The 22,714-nt window shown below is 36.5% G+C and overlaps 1 protein-coding gene across 4 annotated transcripts in view; it reads left to right on the top strand.

Annotated features, from left to right (window-relative positions):
- Mtmr1 (myotubularin related protein 1) overlaps positions 1-22,714 on the top strand; it is a 75,215-nt gene that overhangs the window by 6,890 nt on the left and 45,611 nt on the right. The window contains exons 3-6 of one of the 4 annotated variants that reach the window (XM_071606593.1): positions 8,765-8,788; positions 9,363-9,389; positions 10,879-10,929; positions 14,911-14,986. In XM_071606593.1, the coding sequence (XP_071462694.1) occupies positions 8,765-8,788; positions 9,363-9,389; positions 10,879-10,929; positions 14,911-14,986 (178 nt within the window). Of the gene's footprint in view, positions 1-5,713; positions 5,924-8,764; positions 8,789-9,362; positions 9,390-10,878; positions 10,930-14,910; positions 14,987-22,714 lie in introns of those variants that run through there. The other 3 variants (XM_071606592.1, XM_071606591.1, XM_027954485.2) reach the window with 3 other exon arrangements.

The following is a 22,714-nucleotide window of genomic DNA, read 5'->3' on the forward strand; positions in this document are numbered from 1 at the left end:
TTCTGCTTATTCTAGAGTTAAGAGTGATAAGTTCCTTATTAGCAGACACCAGGGCTCCTTTACTCACCACTGGTTTCCCAGCATAATCCTGGAGCATAATAGGTACTGAGTAAATACTTAATGAATCAATTAACAAGCCCCAAATTACTTGCTCCATCTTTGTTCATGATGATCATTATGATCTTGCCCCATCATTTTAATGTCAATAAACTATTAACAGGTACACTAAGTGAAACCATGTTTACATTTCAGTTGTGGTATTTATTTGCGTTGAGGTTTCAGTTTACCATGATCATTTTTGTCTGCTAGGAAGATATGATTGATTTTTTATAAGCATGTATAAATATATATTTAGTATTCTGGACTTGTATTAGTTACAGGCTCTCAAAATCATGATCCTTGCCAGACAGCAAATCTTACAAATAGTTTAAGAACTACAATAAAGATGCTAATTAATTCTAATTGCCTCAGTTCCTCTTTAGCTCATAACATAACAAGTACAGAAACTAACTCAAGAGGCCATCTAATTGAGATTCAGCTATGTTGCTGTCTCTTGCCTCATCCAAGCCAGCAGATGTTGTTAAGTATGCCTATCAGGGGAAGGCATAGCAGTGGATTAGAGGAAACTGGGTAATCTTCCCACCAGAAGAGTGACAGTATATCCCTTAATAGTGTCCCCTGTTACCTGGTTTTTATATTTTCCCAGAAAAGTGTAGCTGGAGCTCCTGATCTTCAAACCTTGACTGGACAAACACAGTGTCCAGTTGGGAGAAGCATTTGCTGTATCACCAATGCCTGGGTGGCTGGCCACTGAGCAGCTATAGATCAGTTGTCCAATTGCCCCCACTTTACCTGAGAAACTGTCCACTGAACGAGATGCTCGAGGACCCATATTGGCAGAGGAAAACTCTCTGACTTTGGTGTGATTTTCTTTATGTGCAATTATGAGTTAATTGTAAATTTTTCATTATGGTTGAATAGTTATGTTGTGTGGCTTCTATAAAAGACTGAATGTTGACTGTGTGCATAGTTTCTAAACTATATATTAGTAGGTCAAACTGAATCTGTACTTTATCATGAAGTAATTTAAGTTTTATTATGTTTAGTCTGTTTACAAATTTTCTGTAACAGAATTAGCTCATGTTATGATGGTTTAACAGATGGTGTTCAAAAAAATAAGACTTAAAAAAATTTCATCCCTGCATCCTACAGTTAAATTCTTTGATGAGTTATTGTAAGAGAGCATGTTTTAAAACTATCTCTGTTATATTTGCCCTATAGCCAAATGTACAAGTTGACATTAAATTTATAATTTGTGAGTTGTTATGCTTCTTCAAGGAAGTTTAGTTTTGTTTTGTTTTTTTGTACCAGGGAATTAACCCAGGGGCACTTGACCACTGAGCCACATCCCCAGCCCTATTTTGTATTTTATTTAGAGAGAGGGTCTCACTGAGTTTCTTAGCCTCACTTTGCTAAGGCTGTTTAGGTTGGTGATGGGACAAAGCATTCCTAGTACATTCATACAAACATGAATAATTAACAACTCATGTTAGATGTTGAGAACAGTTACTTATTCTTTACTCATATCTTAAGTTGTTGGTCAGCCCAGAGTCAGATCACCCAATGTGGTAAGAATACACTGGTGTCATATGAGATGAGTTTGGATGGTATGTCTTGAGTATATTTTAATAGCCTTATAATTATTTTATTATATATTAGAAAAATGAGCACATCAAGCTTATGATTTAATGGATGTTATTGCTTAAAGCAAACAAAATATACAAAGGAGTGGATTTTAAATCAATATATGGACAAATATTAATATCAGTGCAAGTGATAAACAGACATAACAAGCCAAACTGGTAGAGTTGGTATTGTGAGTTGACACAGAAATTTGGCAAACATTGTCCCAGCTGAAAGAGTAGATAGCTGTTAGGTTGAATTGTAGGTTAACTAAATTAATAAATGCATGCTTCGATACCAAGTTATCCTGAAGATTAGTCCAATAATTAAGAATATCAGAAGAAATGTAATAAAATATTTTGCTCCCCCCTACTACCAACTCAGTTATTTTTATTTTTATTAAGTTAACAAAGTAAAAAAATTTCCTCCTTGAATTTGTTAAACAATATAAGAATAAGATCTGAATGTAATCTTCCATAGATCAGGTGAAATAATACAGTCAAAGATTGTAATGAAACATTTCTAGGAACTATTAGTAGAAAGGATGCAGTTGATCAAAGCTTCCATTGTTTGGAAAGTAGAACCAGGCCAAGAAGAGGGAGCCTAATGGAGGAGTACAAACAGTACTGGTTAGCTTTGTGACTTGCATATCTCTGAGGATAGTTTCTTTTTTTTTCTTAATTTATTTACTTATTTTAATTAGGTGTATATGACAGCAGAATGCATTTTGATTCATTGTACACAATTGCAGCACAACTTTATATTTCTCTGGTTATACATGATGTAGCATCACACCATATATGCACTCATACATGTACCTAAGGTAATGATGACCATCTCATTCCACCATCTTTCCTGCTGAGGATAGCTTCTTTATCTGTGAGGATTAACAGGTTTAAGTTAGATTATAAGCCGCTAAATTTCTCTGTTTCTAGAGCATTCTTCAGTTATGCTTTGTCCAGAAAGATTTGATTCTGATCAGCCTTATGGAAATTAGGACACTGCAGGTTTAATGTGGTTATCTTCTGACTCTATCACTCTCATAACTATTCTTTGGTCCTTTGCCTCTCTTTCTCTCCTCCTCACCCATACACACCCAGAAGCTAGGTGTCTTCTCTATATATATTCTGAAGAAAAAGGAGAAAATGGAAAAGGTGTCCTATACAAAGTTTAATCAGTGAACAAGATAGAACAGTAATTAAATTTTGGATCTTCAACAAAAATTTCCAGAAGGAATTTAGAGGGAAGGGAAAGCAATATATGGGAAATACTTCATTAATCTGATTAATCTGGAGGAAGATCTTGGTTAATATTTCTTCTTTCTTTCTTCCTTCCTTTCTTTCTTTCCTTCCTTTCCTTCCCTTCCTTCCTTCCTTCCCTTCCTTCCCCAGGCTGCTTAACCATTGAGCCACATCCCATGTCCTTTTTTTTTTTTTTTTTTCGATTTTTAAAAAATTTTGAAACAGGGTCTTGCTTAGGTCCTCATTAAGTTGCTGAAGCTGGCTTTGAACTTAGGATCCTCCTGCCTCAGCCTTCTGAGTTGCTGGTATTACAGATGTGCATCACCATGCCCAGCAATATTTCTTAAATTGAGGACTAGTCTCTAAAAAGGGAAGCTTAAACATGATTTTTCATAATCTATAACTGTAATCCATTGTCTATAGTCTGGCCTTGTTACATATTAAATCAGAGGTTGCCAACTCAGGTGCCTACATATGACAGTTAACAAGCTGGTCAGACACAGGGGAGTATTACAGAGAACTGGATAGTGATCATGCCCCTCTAAAAGAAATTTTTTTTAAAATCCTGCTACCGTCTGTCTGAGCAATAGATCTCAAGTTTATGACCACTGTAATAGATGGAAAAGTGCTATTTTAACTCCCAGGGTCCTTAGGAGATAGATTTCTTAAAATGACAAGACTTGGACTTCTGCTTCTAGAAAGATGGAGCAATGAACTTTCTCTTGTTCTTCATACTAAGTACAACTAAAAGCCCCAGACATTATCTATAAAGTAAACATAAGAACAGTCTGAAAGTCAAAGACATGAAAGCAAACTGGTTAAGGACCTCAGGACTCAAGAAATTTCATGATCTTGAGTGCCTTGACTTTTGTTTTTGCCACACCACTACAAAAAAAATGGATTTTTTTGGTCTTAGAAAATTGTATGTGGTTAATGCAACAGATGTTAAATTTGGAATCAGAGCACTTTTACCTTGAATCCCAGTCCTGTAACTGACTAGCTGCTTATGAAGTTGCTTAACTTTGTTGAGCCCTCAGTGTCCTCATCTGCATAATGGTATTGTAGCAGAAGCTGAATATGTTAAATAGTGCAACATACGAATGTTATAATAGTGCAACACATACAAATGCTCATTTACTACATACTATCACTAAAAATTTCTATGTGTAAAAACAAATGCAAGAAGAGTATATTGTCCTTGCTGAACATAATCTATTTTAAGAAACATGATGTGAGCATCTGTTCTGAGTTGGGCTACATGGAATTCAGTCAGGCAGAGATGAAGAAAATCATGATACAAGTTGGACCCATGGTGAGTGTTAAAATAGACATGTAAACAGGTGTGGTGGAAGGAAGGAGGGGGAAAGAGCAGGGCATTCTGGGAGTTAAGACTCGAGGGTCCCTGTCAGCACTTTGCAGAAGGGGAACAGATGTAGGTTAGGGCATGTTGAGGTCAGGAGCATGAGCACTAAAGCCAACTAGCTTGGGTTTGAGTCCCTGTTCTGCTGTTGCTGGCTGTATGGCTAGGGACAAGTTGCCTCACCACTCACTGCCTCGGTTTTTGCATTTGTCACATAGGTTGGTGGGAGGGTTGACAGAACATATGTAAAGCACTCAGTAGCATAGCTTAAGCTTTCAACAACTGCTCGTTATTATTTGTAGTTCTAGTACTGGCTGTGTTGAAAGCTTTCTGAGATCCTTTCACACTCTTGGGGGTCTAAGGGTATCAGCTGCCACTTTATCAAGAATTAAGACAGAAGCCAGATTTAGACCAAAATATCAGCTTTAGCAATTGATGAAAACTGGCTTGGGGGGCCTGGCTTAGATATGTTGCAGAGTAGGCTCCCTCATTCACCCACCTAAGGTTAAATTAACTTACCCAAATGCAGTTGTGTCCTCTCTTGGGGCAAAGCCCATACAAGTGAACACCTTGGGCTGGGGGAGAGCGGGCTGTGCCTTCAGGTCTCCCTAGCAGACAGATACTGTAGGGCCAATGTGAAACATGCCAGCTCCACTCCAAAAGCTGTCAAAAATAGATGGTCAGTGGAAGTTCTTGCCCATCTGCTGGGAAGTGCCTGAAGGATGACAAAGGGAACCCAAGGACAGAGGAAGGGAGGTTTACCCCCAACAGAAACTTTCACACACATTTGAATTTTGTTACTATTTCTTGATTTGCTGGAAGCCATTTAGAGTTGGTATGGGCAGGTAAAACTTAGTTAACCTTTGGATATTAGGCTAGCTTTATTGAATAGATCGAAATCACTTACTTTTTTATGCCTTCTTAGAGGTTCTTGGCATGTGTAGGAGGTGAGGGAGGGTTGTGGGCCACATTGAGATAGTTGTGGTCCAAATTAGTGGAGCTGAGACCCATCAACTTAAAGTTACTTATCCTGCCCCATGTACAGTTACCTTAACTGATTTAACCTTCCCAATAATCGTGAGGGAGATGGAGTTAGCGTCATCAATTTAAAGAAGAGACTAAGACTCTGAGGGGTTTATGGCTCATCCAAGTAAGTGGTGGATTCAGGATTTGACTTGAGTTCACTCTTGTAACCTGAGCCAGTTTGCCTCCCTTAGCCTCAGTTTGGGAGATGTTTTCTGAAAGCTTCTAAGGAGGTTTAGATAATCCCACTCCTGGGATTTTAAACTGGTCAGTACTTTGCAGTCATCCCACAACCTCTTCTCATTTTCTTTGTGTAGAAACTGAGGCCCAGAAGGCAGACATTGGGAGCTTCCCTGGCCTTGATTCAAAAGCACTGCCCTCTCCTCTGACTTCCATCAGAATTGGATTCAAGAAGAAAATGAACTTCTGTGTGTGCCTGAAATGGCTTATTTCAGGCAGAATGAACTAGAGAGAAACACAACTAGTTCAGTCAGCTTTTCTGCTGCTGTGACCAAAAGACCTAACAAGAACAACATAGAGGATGGAAAAATTATTTGGGGCTCACGATGTCAAGGTCTCAGTCATAGACAGCCAACTCCGTTGCTCTAGGTCTAAGGTGAGCCTAAACATCAAGGTGGAAGGGCATGACAACAAGGAATCAGAGAGCTCCACTCGCCAAGAACAAAATATATACCTGAAAGGCATGCCCGTAGTGATCCCCCTGCCCCAGCCACACCATACCTGCTTGTAGTTACTGTCCAGTTAATCCATTCAAGTGGATTAAAACACTAATTAGGTTAAAGCTCTCATAACCCAATCATTTCACTCTAAATTTTCTTGAGTTGTTTCACACATGAGATTTTGTAGTAAGCCTTCATTGACCTCCTTCTCATACCAAGAACACTGAGGATTTCACTATAGTAGGTAATGAATGTGAGTTTAAAGCCCAATTATTCTACACCTTTCCAAACTTTCAAGTTAGTGTCTCAAACTAATAGTGAAGGCTTTATTGACAAGGAGCTAGCTATGTCTTCCATATATGAGGCTCAATTGCACTCCCTGGTTCTGCAGTAGATATTATTTCCATAAAATAATTGTGGATGCCGCTTTTTATTTTTCAACTTTTGCTGTCAATTTACATATGAAATATCAAAAGTTGTAGTTACATAACAAATGGGAAAATAATATATCATGATGTGGGAGTGGAGGATTGGAGATTGAGAGGGGAAGAAAGGTGGAGAAAAGGATGGTGGTGTTGGTTTCTTCAGCAAACTTAAAGGGAGTTAAGAGCTGTCATGTGTACTTTTGAGGGGTCAAAGCAGGGTTTCAGGGCTAATTATAGAGACCCTACACCAAGGCAGAAGAGCAGTGTTGTTAGGGACACAAATGTGGAATTAGACTACCATGATTTAAATAGTAGCTGTGCTAACTTGAACTTGGACAGTTTACTTAACTGTGCCTTGATTTTCTCATCGAAAGAAAGAAAGAAAGAAATTGGGCCAATAATAACTTGTCTTTTGTGTGTGTGTGTGTGTGTGTGTGTGTGTGTGTGTGTGTTTTGACAATGATAGTTTTATCTCATAAGGTTGTTTTAAGAATACAATGAGTTTATATGTATAAAGTACTTCAAGGAGTGGCTGGAACATAAAAGTCCTGAGTGTATTTTTATGATGCAACTGCTGCTGAAGGAAAATGTCAGAAGAAATAAAAATTAAACTTTGAATCAGCAAAGACTAGGAAGAAAAAAGTAGTAGTTTGAGAAAGATTATGTTCTTAATGTTTAAAATGGGAGGTCAATGAATACTGTTTAAAGGTGACAAATTAAGAAACAGAAGTAGAACCATTTTTCATAGTAATGGAGGAAATAGAAGAATTAAAAATAGGTCGAATTGAGTGTGGTTGTCTATGGGGAATGAAGCTCTGGGAGGGGAGAGTTTCTATTTCAAAGTTTTTATTACCATAAACATGTTATTTTTATTTTTTTGCTAGCTTTCTTGAGGTGTAGTTAAGTGATAAACCTCATGTATTTGAAGTATACAGCTTGATGAGTTTTGACATATATACACATTCATGAAACAAACCATTATCACAGTTAAGATAAACATCCATAACCCTATTTCTCCCCGCCCTAAAAAAGTGCCACATTTAAGCTTCTTTTTTTTTCTTTTTAATTTGTAGATGGACACAATGCCTTTATTTTATCCATTTATTTTTATGTGGTGTTGTGGATCGAACCCAGTGCCCCACATATGCCAGGCAAGCGCTGTAACACTGAGCTACAACCCTAGCCCACATTTAAGCCTCTTATTCTAAATAGTCTTTATAGGAACTTACAGGTTTTAATACTTTTGAGATACAGTGTCACTTAGCTCAGAATGCCTTTTTGACTTCAATGAGTATTTTAGTGATAATATACTGATGTTTTTTGAAGCATATATTTGTATTCAATTATTTTCTTATCACTTCCGAGTTAAACCATAAAGCTAATAACCAAAATGGTGATTGTCTTTTTTGATGATATGTTTTTAATAGAATACTCACTGTTTAGATGCTAGGATTGCAGCCTTTGGAATGAGATAGAGATATAAAGTCTGCCTCAGACTATTACAACTATTTGCTTTTCAAAATTTACATCCATGTGTGGGCCATTTCTTCTGACCAGGGCTTTCCAGATGTGTGTGTTGCATGTTCAATTAAGATTCACAGGCCACAGGCAAAGGAATAATGTTGCTGAAATAAGTCTCAGTTGAATAGTGTGGCTTCCCTTCTAAGGTTAGCCACCATCCCTTCCTGCCTGGAAGTTTCCCTTAGCTATCCATGTCTATCAGTGCTGGGTTACAGAGCAGGCACCCTATTCTCAATGGGGTGGCCACATTGAGGAGTTTAATTCCATAGTCCAAAGTATGAATTGGAAATATAATTTCAATAGAAGTCAGGCTAAGCTTTGTGATTACCTCAGTTTTATGGTACTGTTAGTTAATACTATAGCTGAACTGTGCTCTAGGTCCAATGTGGGAGTTTCTGTGGTTTTGTTTTGTTTTGTGGGCTGCTTTGAGAGCATAACTGCCTTTTTATGTCATTGCCTCTATGTAGAAAATGCATTCAGTGTTCCAAACAGAAATACAAATGGATTTTTCAAACACAGCCTGTTCCCGATAACTTATAATAGCACTTGACAGAAGAGGTTTGTATTTAAGATAATGTAGTTTGTCTTAGCCTAAGAGTGATACATTTCTCCAAATTATACACTTCCTTGGAAATTATAGGACAAATATTATTAGTATTGATTTGATATTGAATGAAAATTGGAGGGCACATGTGTTAGGATTGATTTCACTAGTTTTATCCAGAGGATTATGATGTCTGTCTAGGGAGTGGGCTGTTGAACTTAACGGCATCTTTCACAGGTCAATAGTAAGATGTCCATGATGATGATGTTCTGTATTTTAACTAACAGGTTTTCAGGAGGCCTGATATAAGGGTAAGGATACCTGGCTTTCTGCAGATGGGCCTCTTCCTTGTGTGTCTATTTAGTGTTCTTTACCTTCTCACTGGTTTTTATGAGTCACTCAGATCAATTTGCTCTGCTGTGTTACAGCTTTAAGTGTTCACTAGAAACGCTTTATTTGTTACAATGTTTTTATGTGCAGTAAAAGCCACTGTGTGTGAGGGCAGGATGCTAAAATTGTTACCAGTGTGTACTACTGACTTTCCTTGTGCTACATGAATTCTGACCAGATGGATGCTCAGGGCAGGGATTATAAATTTAGGCCTACAGAGACCTCTTTTAACTTTGCTTGCCATATGATTCATGCTAAGGAATTTAGCACCACCCCCTCCCCCAAAATAAAATGGTCAGATGTTGTCCATCCAGTCTAAGTAAGGTTTTGAGTCATGTTTGTGTTTGCATGTTGAGTTCAAAAAGCAGGAGTGCTAATCTTTAAAAAAAAAAAAAAAAAAAAAGTACTAAAATCAGTCCCAGTTAGTTTTTAAAATAGAGATACAGCAGATTATAGCTTATATTTTCTTCATGATTTTCTTTCCCTTTATTTCAGAATATTCATAAAGCAAGACAAAGATTGGTAATGTGCATGCAATTAACTCAGCATCAGACATTTAAAATTAACCTGTTTCCATTCAATGAAAACAATGTGGATTTGACAGTATATTTAATGACTTTAGCCTAAAATTTTTAATCTTATTGAAGCCAATGAAGTCGTATAAGAGTAATCAGTTGAGTCAAATTCTTCTATTTTAATTGGTTTACCTTTTTAATCTTGTTTTCATCATGTTTTCTTTTGCTTGTGGTAATCATTTCTTTCATTGATTCACATTGTTAAATATTAGTGTTTGCCTTTACACTTGCATGGATTTTGAAATGCAATGGGTTTTTTTGTTTATTAATTTTCTGGTTTTTTTTTAAATCTAATCAAAGAATAATTCCATTTCTTTGTATTTCAAAAATAGGAATTTCAAAAACCTGGCCACATTTAAATATTACACTGCCTTGAAGTGTAGTTGTACCAACTGTGTACTGAATTCAATCTGATGATAAATTATAAAATGTGATAAATTTATTGACCAAACTGAAGGTGGGAAATATTGAATTCTTTTAAAGCTTTGCTACTTCTTCACTTTTAAAGAAATATAATCACTGGAACAAAAATTTTATTAAATAAAAATATCTATGCTAAATTTTAATATTTTTAGTCTCTGGAATTTGATACCATTCTTAAAAGGTTTTATAATCTTGTCATTTTCAGTATTCACATTCTTTACACTTAACCAACTGAATTAAAAGTTAGGTTTTTTAAAGCTTCAAAAATAATTGATTTTGTGAAGAAATTAAACTAAAAACAATGTACCTTCACAGGTATTGGTAAAAAATTGGAGGATATGTGACCTTTTCATTTCTTGGAAGCATGTTGTTGATACTGCAATTAGAAATATCTAATAAGATGTCGATTCATGTGTCATAGTATTTAGCAATAAGAAACAGACACATATATGTACATATGTATATATAAAAATCTCCAGCATGTGATATGTGCATGTGTGCAGTGGAACTGACCCTTGGGCAAAATAATAGTTCTTTCGAGTATACAAGTAAGTATACTCTAAATTGAATACACACTTAGATGTCTATGAACTGCCTTTGTATTTTGGCCTGACTTTGCCCTTTACCTGGTTTCTGTGGTTCGCTTTATTTTCTATGAGCACATGATGTGCCTGTTGTTTAGTTTCTTTGCTACATGCTATAGTGTTGCTTGATTTTAAAAAGACAGTGCATTCTTTGAAATCCATGTTTGTTTGCTTTACATTTTCTACTCCAACACAAGCAGAATAGATACTCCCATTTTAAGCTGAGGATGCTATATAGATAGCCTACATATTATTTTCTTAACTCCAAGGGGGCAAATGTTGTGATTTGCAAAGCCATGAAAGTTGTGTCAACTTTTACATGCTTACTGTCTCTTTAAAAAAGAAATTCTGTCCTTTCACCTGTCTGTTTGCACGTGTTTCTCTTTCTCTTCTCTGCCTTTTCTTGTCCATGCACCTGGTGCTGTGCAGGAGATACAGGAAGAACACAATGGCTACCCTTCTGAAGCTGAAGCTGATCAGGTGGCAAGTTCTACGTGTTCATCTGTTTGGATCGTGTATCTAGAAGCCATTTCATACTAGATTTCTAGACAATAAGCAAAGCTTTCCAAATGCTCTTACCACTATATTAGCGTTCTCCTGTCCAAATTTGGTAGATTCCATTATGACATTATTTGCAAAAATTGGTTTATCCAACATTTTGTCAACTAGAAATTTGTTCCTCTGTGCTTCTTGGTTCCTCCAGATAGGGGTTATTGATGAGGTTAGTGACTCTCCATCATTGTACGATTCTAAAGTATATTTCCAGAAACCTAGAGGGGACAGACACATAATGCTAAGGGGCTCCTTGAGTATGTGGACTTTATTTTATTCAAATTTGCATGGTCTGTGCCCTTTGTGAGTGTTTATGGAATGAGTACATAATTTTTATATTTACTAATCAGTCTACAAAATCATTCCTATTGGAGTACTTCCTCTTTGCTCAGTGCCTCTGGACCTTCTCTGGAGTCTCAAGGCAGCAGTCCTTTCCTTGTTGCCTTAATGTATGAGACCCATAGGCAAGCAAGCCCCAGGTAGCTCAGTTGCTTTTTGTCCTGCACTGCCTAGCCCCACCTTCCATTGGAGACCCTGGGAAAGAGCTCGATTTGAAAACCACTGCTTTGGACATGCAGCAGCTGCATAAATTGTCCACCTGGAAGCTTAGATTCAGGCTGAGAAGAATAATAGTGGAGAGGCCAGGGTCACCCCTGTGGGCTAGAGCCCTCAAGGGCAAAGTCAGGGAGCTGCAGACCTCATCTGGACCTTCAGGGTCATAAGAAGAGAGTTGAGATGAGATCATCAGAGGAGGTTCCTTATTTGGTGAACACTTTGTGCAAAAGGCACCAAGAGGAATGGGTAATTGTGAGGTCAAATTTACTCCATCCTTTGATTGTACAATACATGGGTTGGATAAATCAAGGGTCAAATCATGTCCTGTGAAACCTGGTAGTTGCTGCAAAAGCTTAATATAGCACAAGTGTGAGTCCATTCTCCTAACACCAGCTTCATAAAGGGAATCTACTGTACTTTAAAAAATAAGCCTTAAAAACTGTTCTCCTCTTGAGTTACCATGCTAAAGCTTAATGTGTTCCTTTTACAAACAAACTTCCTATGGTGAAATCTGATACAGTGGGGTCATTCCTTTGTTTTATTCTGATAGTTGATTTTTCATCATTTAAAAAGCATGTCTCAGATTTAATTATCACAAGTGAGGATATTATCTGTTTTACCAAAACATTTATGCCTTGTGTAAATGCACAGGTGTTTCCAGCCACACTTGACATGACTATGGGAAAAGAAGAGAAAGGTTTGCTCCTTAGTCTCTATCTTGACAGCATTGTGCATTCCCCAAATAGTCAATCACCACTGTCTCCCACCTGCAATTTTTCATTAGCTAGTCCTGAATTGAGAACTTTACAGTGTTCCATGTGGCTTGCTGGAAAGTTTAGTAGAAATCTTATCTTCTCTAATCCCCTTCAGATTCTATTGATCAGAATAGCTTGTTTTTATAAATATATTTCAAATAATATATCCCCGTTTATTTTTAAGTATAAGTTAAGGGATTTACATCTGTATAATATATAATAAGCCTTACCAATTTATTATTTGAAGTAATTGAAAACTATGAAATTGATTAAAGTAGCTTTCTTACTTTGTAACTATTCTATAAAATTAGTCACTGGTTCACATAATAAATTAAGGCAAATTTTCAAATTAAGGTTTCTGTTAAGATATTTTAATATTTCTAAAACCAGGCATTTAAAAGTATACATATTGGCTTATGTTTTGTTGCATAAAAGGTATAGTCCAAATCAGATAGATGTGAGCATTAAATCTAAAATGATTCTCCATGTTCCCTTTAATGTGTTAATGCCTTAAAATTTTTGGCTGAAAATATCTTAACTAATCTGTACTAAAAATTAAACAGAATAAATTGTTTAGAATTAATGATTGGTCCTAATATATATTATATTAACCATATATCTTTGGATAAGGAGAAAAATGGACCGTGTATTTTGTTCCCTTTCAGAAAAAAAGACATACCTCAACCAACATTTTAGCATCGAATTTGCTATTTATATTTTAACATTTTTCTTTGTTTAAAAAAAACAGTATGAAACTACTCTTTATAGTGTTTCTAACTTGACCTTTAAGTCCCTTTAATGAAAAATTGAAATATTCTTGTAACTATGAAAAATCATCAGTCATTTTTACTTTTCAGTAATTTAGATTAGAATTATAAAATACATCCATTTTGCTTTACAAAATTATTGCCGAAAACTTGGTGTTGTTCAACCTGTTTTCCACTGAACACTAGTGGCTTCCTGGTGTTGACAGGTATTCCTTGGAAATGCAGCCCCTGTTCAAATAGGTATGAGACATGCATTATTATACTTTAGCGCCCTCTTGCTGCCTTGGTGTACATTAACACACTAAAGACTTTGTCTCTCTAAACAAATAGCTTAACTTGTTTTGTTTAACCCAGCATTTCCCAAACTTTTCTTTTTTTTTTAAGATCTATTCACATTTCTTGGGAAATTAATGCTCTGTGAAACACAACTTTGGAATTTCTAGGGTTTTGATCACCTTATTTTTTTTATGACACATTTTGTCATACATGCCAGGGTGAAAATGAATGGTTTCCTTGGCAACATCTCAGAGAGATGGTGGTGACTTTGAATAGGCCCCAGATTCAGGCTCCAGTTCCTAGCACTATACTCCAAGAGCACTGCTTTCTGACCTCCCCTGAATTATCTGGCAGCATCTAACCAAGCTTATAAGAAACTGGCTACTGGACTGTAATGCCCGTCTGGTCATTTAAAAATGTGGGCATGAAATGTGCCGGCATGAAATGTACAAGGCATCGTTCTAGTATCATTGTCGCCATACAGGAAACTTATAGTAAGACATTAGCAGTTTTCTTGGTGTGCTTGAAATTAGCACAAAACTGAATTGGTTTGAGAAATGCCTGATGAGCATATCCTGCTCCACAGTACAGACTAGAATATTGGTTGAGTATCTCTTATCCAAAATGCTTGGAACCAAAAATGTTTCAGATTTGGGATTTTTTATTTTGGAATATTTTAATGTACATAACAAAATATCTTGGGAATAAGACCCAAGTCTAAAATTAAATTTGTTTCATGTATACTTTATACACATAACCTGAAATTTTATATAATATACAATATTTTTAGTTCCTGTGTTTTAACTGTGACCCATCACATGAGATCAAGTGTAGAATTTTCCACTTGTGGCATCATGTATGTGCTCAAAATATTTTAGACTTTGGAGCATTTCAGATTTGGATTTTTTAATTAGAGATGCTCAACCTGTATTCTTTTGTACTAAATGAGAACATACTCTCTTGTGGCCTGGATTGGGTAAACTGAAAAATTCCACCCTCCATGTCCCCTGTTAAATACTTGGTGTATGTGTGTGTGCACACACACGTGTGGCTGGGTTGCAATACCAGAGCCTAGAACTTTCCTTGGTTATGTTCTGAGATCATTCTTTGATTATTTGATTAGGGTTTGGGGTTTCCTAAACTGTCTCATAGGCTGGGTCATTTCTGTGGCAAGCCAAGCACCTACATCTAATGTTTTTATTTGTATTAGTTTCATGCTCAGAAGGTGACCTTTTTTTCTGACCTTATTTCCAAATTCTGGAGGCATCTTATATATTAGCTATATGTGTAGTGATTACAGTATCTATCTGTCATGTCAAGGCCCTTCTGTATTAATGCTTTCTAACTGTGAAATGTAAATATGTTGTAATAATTTGCTAGAATATGCAGCATGATGTCCTGTGATGCTGAGCTTTGAAACTGTCTTTTAAAGGGAGGGGGCATACATTGTGCACGCTTACATGGCCTTGTAGAGAGCACAGAACACCACATTTTTCTCAGGTGTACAGATGTAAAGTAAGATTTACTCCTGTTTTTTTTTTTTTTTTTTTTGCCAGGCTCTAAGGGATGGAAATAAGTTGGCACAGATGGAAGAAGCGCCGCTTTTTCCAGGAGAATCAATTAAGGCTATTGGTAAGTTTAATGCATACATTTTGCTTATAGAGATCCCGAAGATGAAATGGCACTTCATTTGTGAGTACAGGTTTTATATAAGCTGGATATCAGCCAGACCAATTTGGGGACACATGGACTAGGTCTATTCATTCTTATTACTGTCATCCTGACCTTAAGAGATAGAAAACTGTAGAGGATCCCATTAAGCTGTAATTGAGTATTAGTTGGCATTACCAAGAGAAGAGGGTCCCAACTTTTCCTGATGAACCAAGAGGTAATTAAACACTTAGTGTAGTGTCAGTTCACTACTTTATTGAAATATTTCACCATATAGAAAACGTTTTGGTAAACAGTCCATATCATATTTTAATAACAGTTTTGAGGACTTTGCAAAGAAATTTTAGTGGCTTATAAGATTCCAAAAAGTATAATTTTAGTGCAAGAAAAGGGCATTATGTGTTACCATCCTGGATTGTAAAGATAATGGCACGAGTGCTCCCATATCCCTCCGTGGTGTGTCGTCAGGCATTTTAGGAGGTAGTTGATTGTGCCATGGGTGGATGGGAGGGGCAGCTGAGTGCCAACTTTTCTTTCTTTTTTATTTGTTCTAATTAGTTATACATGACAATAGAATGTATTTTAACATATCATACATAAATGGAGTATAACTTCTCATTCATCTGGTTGTACATGATGTAGGTTCACACCAGTCATGTAATCCTATATGCACAATTCATTTTTCTATCCTTCTTACCCTTATTTCCCCTCCCCTCCCTTCACTCCCCTCTGTCTAATCCAAAGTACCTCTATTCCCTAGCCCTTCCTTATTGTGAGCTAGCATCTGCATATCAGAGAGAACATTCGGCCTTTGGATTTTGGGGATTGGCTGATGTCACTTAGCATGATAGTCTCCAGTTCCATCCATTTACTGGCAGATGCCAAAATTTCATTCTTTCATATGGCTGAGTAATATTCCATCATGTATATCTAGCACATTTTCTTTATCAATTCATCAATAGTAGGGCACCTAGTTTGGTTCCATAGCTTAGCTATCAACAATAAATATTGGTGAGGATGTGGGGAAAAAGGTACACTTATACATTGCTGGTGGGTGCCACGTTTTTATATCATCAGTTTGTTGGGTTGAACAATCTGCTTTGCGAGGCTGAGCATTTTCTTCTTCCTTCATGGCTGTCTCTCAAAGGTATGTGCTCAGTTTCATAGGATGGTCATCTTGTATCAAGAACATTTGAGTAGCTAGGTTCTTCTACCTAAGTCTTCAAATAACTCTTCCTGCTGAATATCCCAGTCTGGGCTCTTGGCTTATCCATTTTTGGTTTTCCTTGGCTTCTGCAACTTGATTCTCTCTTGGTCTCTGACTGTTTCTTCTTCCAGCCCCGCTCCATGCTGCCTTCTGAATGATCTGTTTAAAATTTGAGCTAAATATGATTGCCCTTGCTTTTTCTCCAGACCTTATTAACTATACAGATTAAAAGTGTACAATGTGTAGAGGGGTTTATTTACTTTCTCACTGTTCCAAAGTCCACTTAGAAGAGATTAGAGCTGATATAGATGATTGATCACATTGTATGTATATCAGATACACTTTGAATTAGTAAGGAGTGTTATGAAAGCTTGGATTGCAAGTTTATAGTTGTCTTTTTAAGAAGAGAAGACTTCAGTGGATCCAGCTGTAGTTCTTTCTCTCCTGTTGGTTTCTCCTTTCGCTCTGGAAATGGAACTCTGGGAGAAGGATGCTCCCTCCTGGCTCCATTCCTCTCCCAACTGTTGGAATATATACGTTAAGGATATCTGCACATCCTTAAGTAATTTAAGTATACTTTAAATGCCTCCAGTGGCTTTCAAAGGGTAAGTAAATTAACCCCTACTTTTAAATAAAATATATTCCTGGAGGCAAAGTATTAAAATAGGTCATTGTAAAGTAAAGTACTCTCCATGGATTATTATTTCAGTTTGTCACTGTCAGAATATGAAGAGTTTTGACACAGTATATGCCTGGGAAGTCATTATCATAGTCAATGTAGTGAATGTATCCATCATTACCATCCAAACCAGAGGTTTCTTTATGTCCCTTTGTTATTCCCTACTTCTGGTATATTCCTCCCTATCTTCAAGTGCTATAAACTAGATTATATTTTCTGGTATGTTTAGAAATTAAATCATTGTATATATTCTTTATTGTCTAGCTTCTTTCAATTTGTACTCATTTTGATATCCATACTGTGATGTGAGTCGATAGTCATTCCTTTTTGTTGCTGAATAGTATTTCATTATATGGACACATGACAGCTTGCTTATGTGTTCATCTATTGGTGGATATTTGAGTTGTTTCTACTGGTTGTCTGCTACAAATAAAGCTGCTGTGACATTTATATACAAGTCTTTGTATGAGCATATATTTCCTTTTCTCTTCGGTAAATATCCTTAAGGTATGGAGTATCTGGGTCATATGATAGGTGTACAATTAACCATTTACGAAACTACTAAATTATTTTCCAAAGTGATTGAACCAGTATATATTCTCACCAGCAATATATGAGCATTTCAGTTCTTCTTTCCAATCTGAGTGTCTTTTAATTATTTTCCTTCCTTTATTTTTCTTGCTTGAACCTCCAGTATAATGTTAAAGAAAAGAGGTGAGGAGAGCAGACATTCTTGTCTTGTTGCTGGTCTTGGGAAAGCGTTCATACTTTCACTATTAAATATGATGTTAGCTGTATGGGGTTTTTTTGTTTGTTTGTTTGTTCTTGTGGATGCCTTTTGTCATGTTGAGGAGGTTCCTTTCTATTCCTAGTTTGCTGAGAGTTTTTATCAGTAATGAATGTTAGATGGTGAGGTGCTAAGCAACTCAGTGAGACCCTGTCTCTAAATAAAACAAAATAGGGCAGGGGATATGGCTCAGTGGTTGAGTGCCCCTGGGTTCAACATTCTGTCTGTCATATTCTAACAAAGAATATGAATGTTAGATTTTGTCAAATGCATTTTCTGTATTGATTAATATAATCATTTATTTTTCTTTAGTTTATAATATGGTGGATTATATTACTTAATTTCTGAATGTTTAATCAACCTTGCATTCCCTGGATAAACTCTATTTTCTTATAATGTATTTTGTTGGTTTGATTCATTTAAAATTGCAGAAACTTTACATCAATTTTTATGACATATTGCTCTGTACTTTTCTTGTAATGACTTTGTTGGTTTTTGCATCAGAATAATGCTATCCTTGTAGAGTGAATTAGAAATCATTCTCTTTTCCTCGGTCTTCTGGAAGAGTTTATTTCTTCCTCAAATATTTTGGTACCTGAATCTTTAGTCTTATTTAAAAAAATAAAATAAAAAAATAAAAAAATAAAAAAAAATATATATATATATATATATATATATATATTTTTTTTTTTTTTTTTTTTGCTTTATTTTTATATGGTGCTGAGGATCAAACCCAGTGCCTCAGGTGTGCTAGGCAAGCACTCTACCAATAAGCCACAACCCCAGTCCTCTTTAGTCTTCTTTATGGGAAGGTTTTAAGTAAAAATTTAATGTCTTTAGTAGTTGTAGGATTACTTGGTTGTATTTTTTTAATTTCCATTCTCTTTTTAAAAACTAATTAATCAATTTATTTTAATTAGTTATATATGACAGCAGAATGCATTTTGATTCATTGTACACAATTGCAGCACAACTTTTTGTTTCTCTTATTGTACACGATATAGAATCGCACCACATGTGCAGCCATACACGTACTTAGGGTAATGATGGCCATCTCATTCCACCATCTTTCCTGCCCCCATGCCCCCTCCCCTTCCCTACCCCCCTTTGCCCAATCAAAGTTCTTCCAGTTTTCCCATGTGCCCCCCCGCTTATGGATCAACATTCAGCCTTTGGCTTTTTGGGATTGGCTTACTTCTCTTAGCATGATATTCTCCAGCTCCAGTCATTTGTTATGTATGACAGCGGAATGTATTTCAATTCATAGCACACATATAGAGCACAGTTTTTCATATCTCTGGGTGTACACTAGAGTCATACCATTTGTGTCTTCATACATGTACTTGGGATAATGATGTCCATCTCATTCTACCATCTTTCCTACCTCTATGTCTCCTCCCTTCCCCTCCCTCCCCTTTCCCTATCCAGATTTCCTCCATTCCTCACATGCTCCCCTCAACCCCCATTATGGATCAGCCTCCACATATTAGAGAAAACATTTTGTATATGGCTTGAGATTGGCTTACTTCACTTAGTATAATATTCTCCAACTCCATCTATTTACCTGCAAATGCTGTGATTTTATTCTCTTTTAATGCTGAGTAATATTCCATTGTGTATATATACCACAGTTTCTTTATCCATTCATCTATTGAAGGGCATCTAGGTTGGTTCCACAATTTAGCTATTGTAAATTGTGCTGCTACAAACATTGATGTGGCTGCGTTACTATACTATGCTGTTTTTAAGTCCTTTGTGTATAAACGGGGGTGGGGTGGGGGGGTGGGATAGCTGGGTTAAATGATGGTTCCATTCCCAGTTTTGCAAGGAATCTCCATACTGCTTTCCAGAGTGGTTTCACCAATTTGCAGTCCCACCAGCAATGTATGAGTGTGCCTTTCTCCGCACATCCTTGCCAACACTTATTGTTGTTTATATTCTTGATAACTGCCATTCTGACTGGAGTGAGATGAAATCTTAGAGTAATTTTGATTTGCATTTCTCTAGTAATTAGACATGTTGAACATTTTTTTCATATATTTTTTGATTGAGTGTATATCTTCTTCTGAGAATTGTCTGTTCAGCTCCTTGGTCCATTTATTGATTGGGTTATTTGTTTTTTTGGTGTTAGGTTTTTTGATTTCTTTATATATCCTGGAGATTAGTGCTCTATGTGATGTGCATGTGGCAAAAATTTGCTCCCAAAATGTAGGTTTTCTCTTCACCTCACTGATTGTTTATTTTGCTGAGAAGAAGCTTTTTAGTTTGAGTCCATCCCATTTATTGATTCTTGATTTTATTTCTTGCAATTTAGGAGTCTTTTTAAGGAAGTTGGGGCCTAATCTGACATGATGAAGATTTGGGCCTACTTTTTCCTCTGTTAGGCACAGGGTCTCTGGTCTAATTCCTAGGTCCTTGATCCACTTTCAGTTGAGTTTTGTGCAGGGTGAGAGAGAGGGGTTTTAGTTTCATTTTGCTGCATATGAATTTCCAGTTCTCCTAGCACCATTTTTTGAAGAGGCTGTCTTTTCTCCAATGTATGTTTTTGATGCCTTTGTCTAGTATGAGATACCTGTATTTATGTGGGTTTGTCTCTGTGTCTTCTATTCTGTACCATTGGTCTACAAGTCTATTTTGGTGCCAATACCATGCCATTTTTGTTAATCTAGCTTTATAATATAATTTAAGGTCTAGTATTGTGATACCTCCTGCTTCTCTCTTCTTGCTAAGGATTGCTTTGGCTATTCTGGACCTCTTATTTTTCCAAATGAATTTCATGATTGCTTTTTCTATTTCTATAAGGAATGACATTGGGATTTTAATTGGAATCACATTACATCTTTATAGCGTTTTGGGTAGTATGGCCTTTTTAAAAAAATTTTTATTGTTGGTTGTTCAAAACATTACATAGTTCTTGACATATCATATTTCACACTTTGATTCAAGTGGGTTATGAACTCCCATTTTTACCGCGTATACAGATTGCAGAATCACATCGGTTACACATCCACTGATTTACATATTGCCATACTAGTGTCTGTTGTATTCTGCTACCTTTCCTATCCTCTACTATCCCCCCTCCCCTCCCCTCCCATCTTCTATCTCTACCCCATCTACTGTAATTCATTTCTCTCCCTTGATTTTTTTTCCCTTTCCCCTCACTTCCTCTTGTATGTAATTTTGTATAACCCTGAGGGTCTCCTTCCATTTCCATGCAATTTCCCTTCTCTCTCCCTTTCCCTTCCATCTCTCATCCCTGTTTAATGTTAATCTTCTTCTCATGCTCTTCCTCCCTACTCTGTTCTCAGTTACTCTCCTTATATCAAAGAAGACATTTGGCATTTGTTTCTTAGGGATTGGCTAGCTTCACTTAGCATAATCTGCTCTAATGCCATCCATTTCCCTGCAAATTCTATGATTTTGTCATTTTTTAATGCAGAGTAATACTCTGCATAAATACCACATTTTTTTAATCCATTCGTCTATTGAAGGACATCTAGGTTGGTTCCACAGTCTTGCTATTGTGAATTGTGCTGCTATGAACATCGATGTAGCAGTGTCCCTGTAGTATGCTCTTTTTAGGTCTTTAGGGAATAGACCGAGAAGGGGAATAGCTGGGTCAAATGGTGGTTCCATTCCCAGCTTTCCAAGAAATCTCCATACTGCTTTCCAAATTGGCTGCACCAATTTGCAGTCCCGCCAGCACTTGTTGTTGTTTGACTTCATAATGGCTGCCAATCTTACTGGAGTGAGATGGTATCTAGGGTGGTTTTAATTTGCATTTCTCTGACTGCTAGAGATGGTGAGCATTTTTTCATGTACTTGTTGATTGATTTTATGTCCTCCTCTGAGAAGTGTCTGTTCAGGTCCTTGGCCCATTTGTTGATTGGGTTATTTGTTATCTTATTGTTTAATTTTTTGAGTTCTTTGTATACTCTGGATATTAGGGCTCTATCTGAAGTGTGAGGAGTAAAGATTTGTTCCCAGGATGTAGGCTCCCTATTTACCTCTCTTGTTATTTCTTTTGCTGAGAAAAAACTTTTTAGTTTGAGTAAGTCCCATTTGTTGATTCTAGTTATTAACTCTTGTGCTATGGGTGTCCTATTGAGGAATTTGGAGCCCGCCCCCACAGTATGTAGATCATAGCCAACTTTTTCTTCTATCAGACGCCATGTCTCTGATTTGATATCAAGCTCCTTGATCCATTTTGAGTTAACTTTGGTGCATGGCGAGAGAAAGGGATTCAGTTTCATTTTGTTGCATATGGATTTCCAGTTTTCCCAGCACCATTTGTTGAAGATGCTATCCTTCCTCCATTGCATACTTTTAGCCCCTTTATCAAATATAAGATAATTGTAGTTTTGTGGATTGGTTTCTGTGTCCTCTATTCTGTACCATTGGTCCACCCACCTGTTTTGGTACCAGTACCATGCTGTTTTTGTTACTATTGCTCTGTAATATAATTTGAAGTCTGGTATCGCTATACCACCTGATTCACACTTCCTGCTTAGAGTTGTTTTTGCTATTCCGGGTCTTTTATTTTTCCATATGAATTTCATGATTGATTTATCTATTTCTACAAGAAATGCTGTTGGGATTTTGATTGGCATTGCATTAAACCTAAAGAGAACTTTTGGTAATATCGCCATTTTGATGATGTTGGTTCTGCCTATCCATGAACAGGGTATATTTTTCCATCTTCTAAGATCTTCTTCTATTTCTCTCTTTAGGGTTCTGTAGTTTTCATTGTATAAGTCTTTCACCTCTTTTGTTAGGTTGATTCCCAAGTATTTTATTTTTTTTGAGGATATTGTGAATGGAGTGGTTGTCCTCATTTCCATTTCAGAGGATTTGTCGCTGATATACAGGAATGCCTTTGATTTATGCATGTTGATTTTATATCCTGCCACTTTGCTGAATTCATTTATTAGCTCTAATAGTTTCTTTGTAGACCCTTTTGGGTCTGCTAGGTATAGAATCATGTCACCTGCAAATAGTGATAATTTAAGTTCTTCT

Source organism: Marmota flaviventris, chromosome X (assembly GCF_047511675.1).
Source record: "Marmota flaviventris isolate mMarFla1 chromosome X, mMarFla1.hap1, whole genome shotgun sequence".
In the NCBI taxonomy this organism is placed as follows: Eukaryota; Metazoa; Chordata; class Mammalia; order Rodentia; family Sciuridae; genus Marmota; species Marmota flaviventris.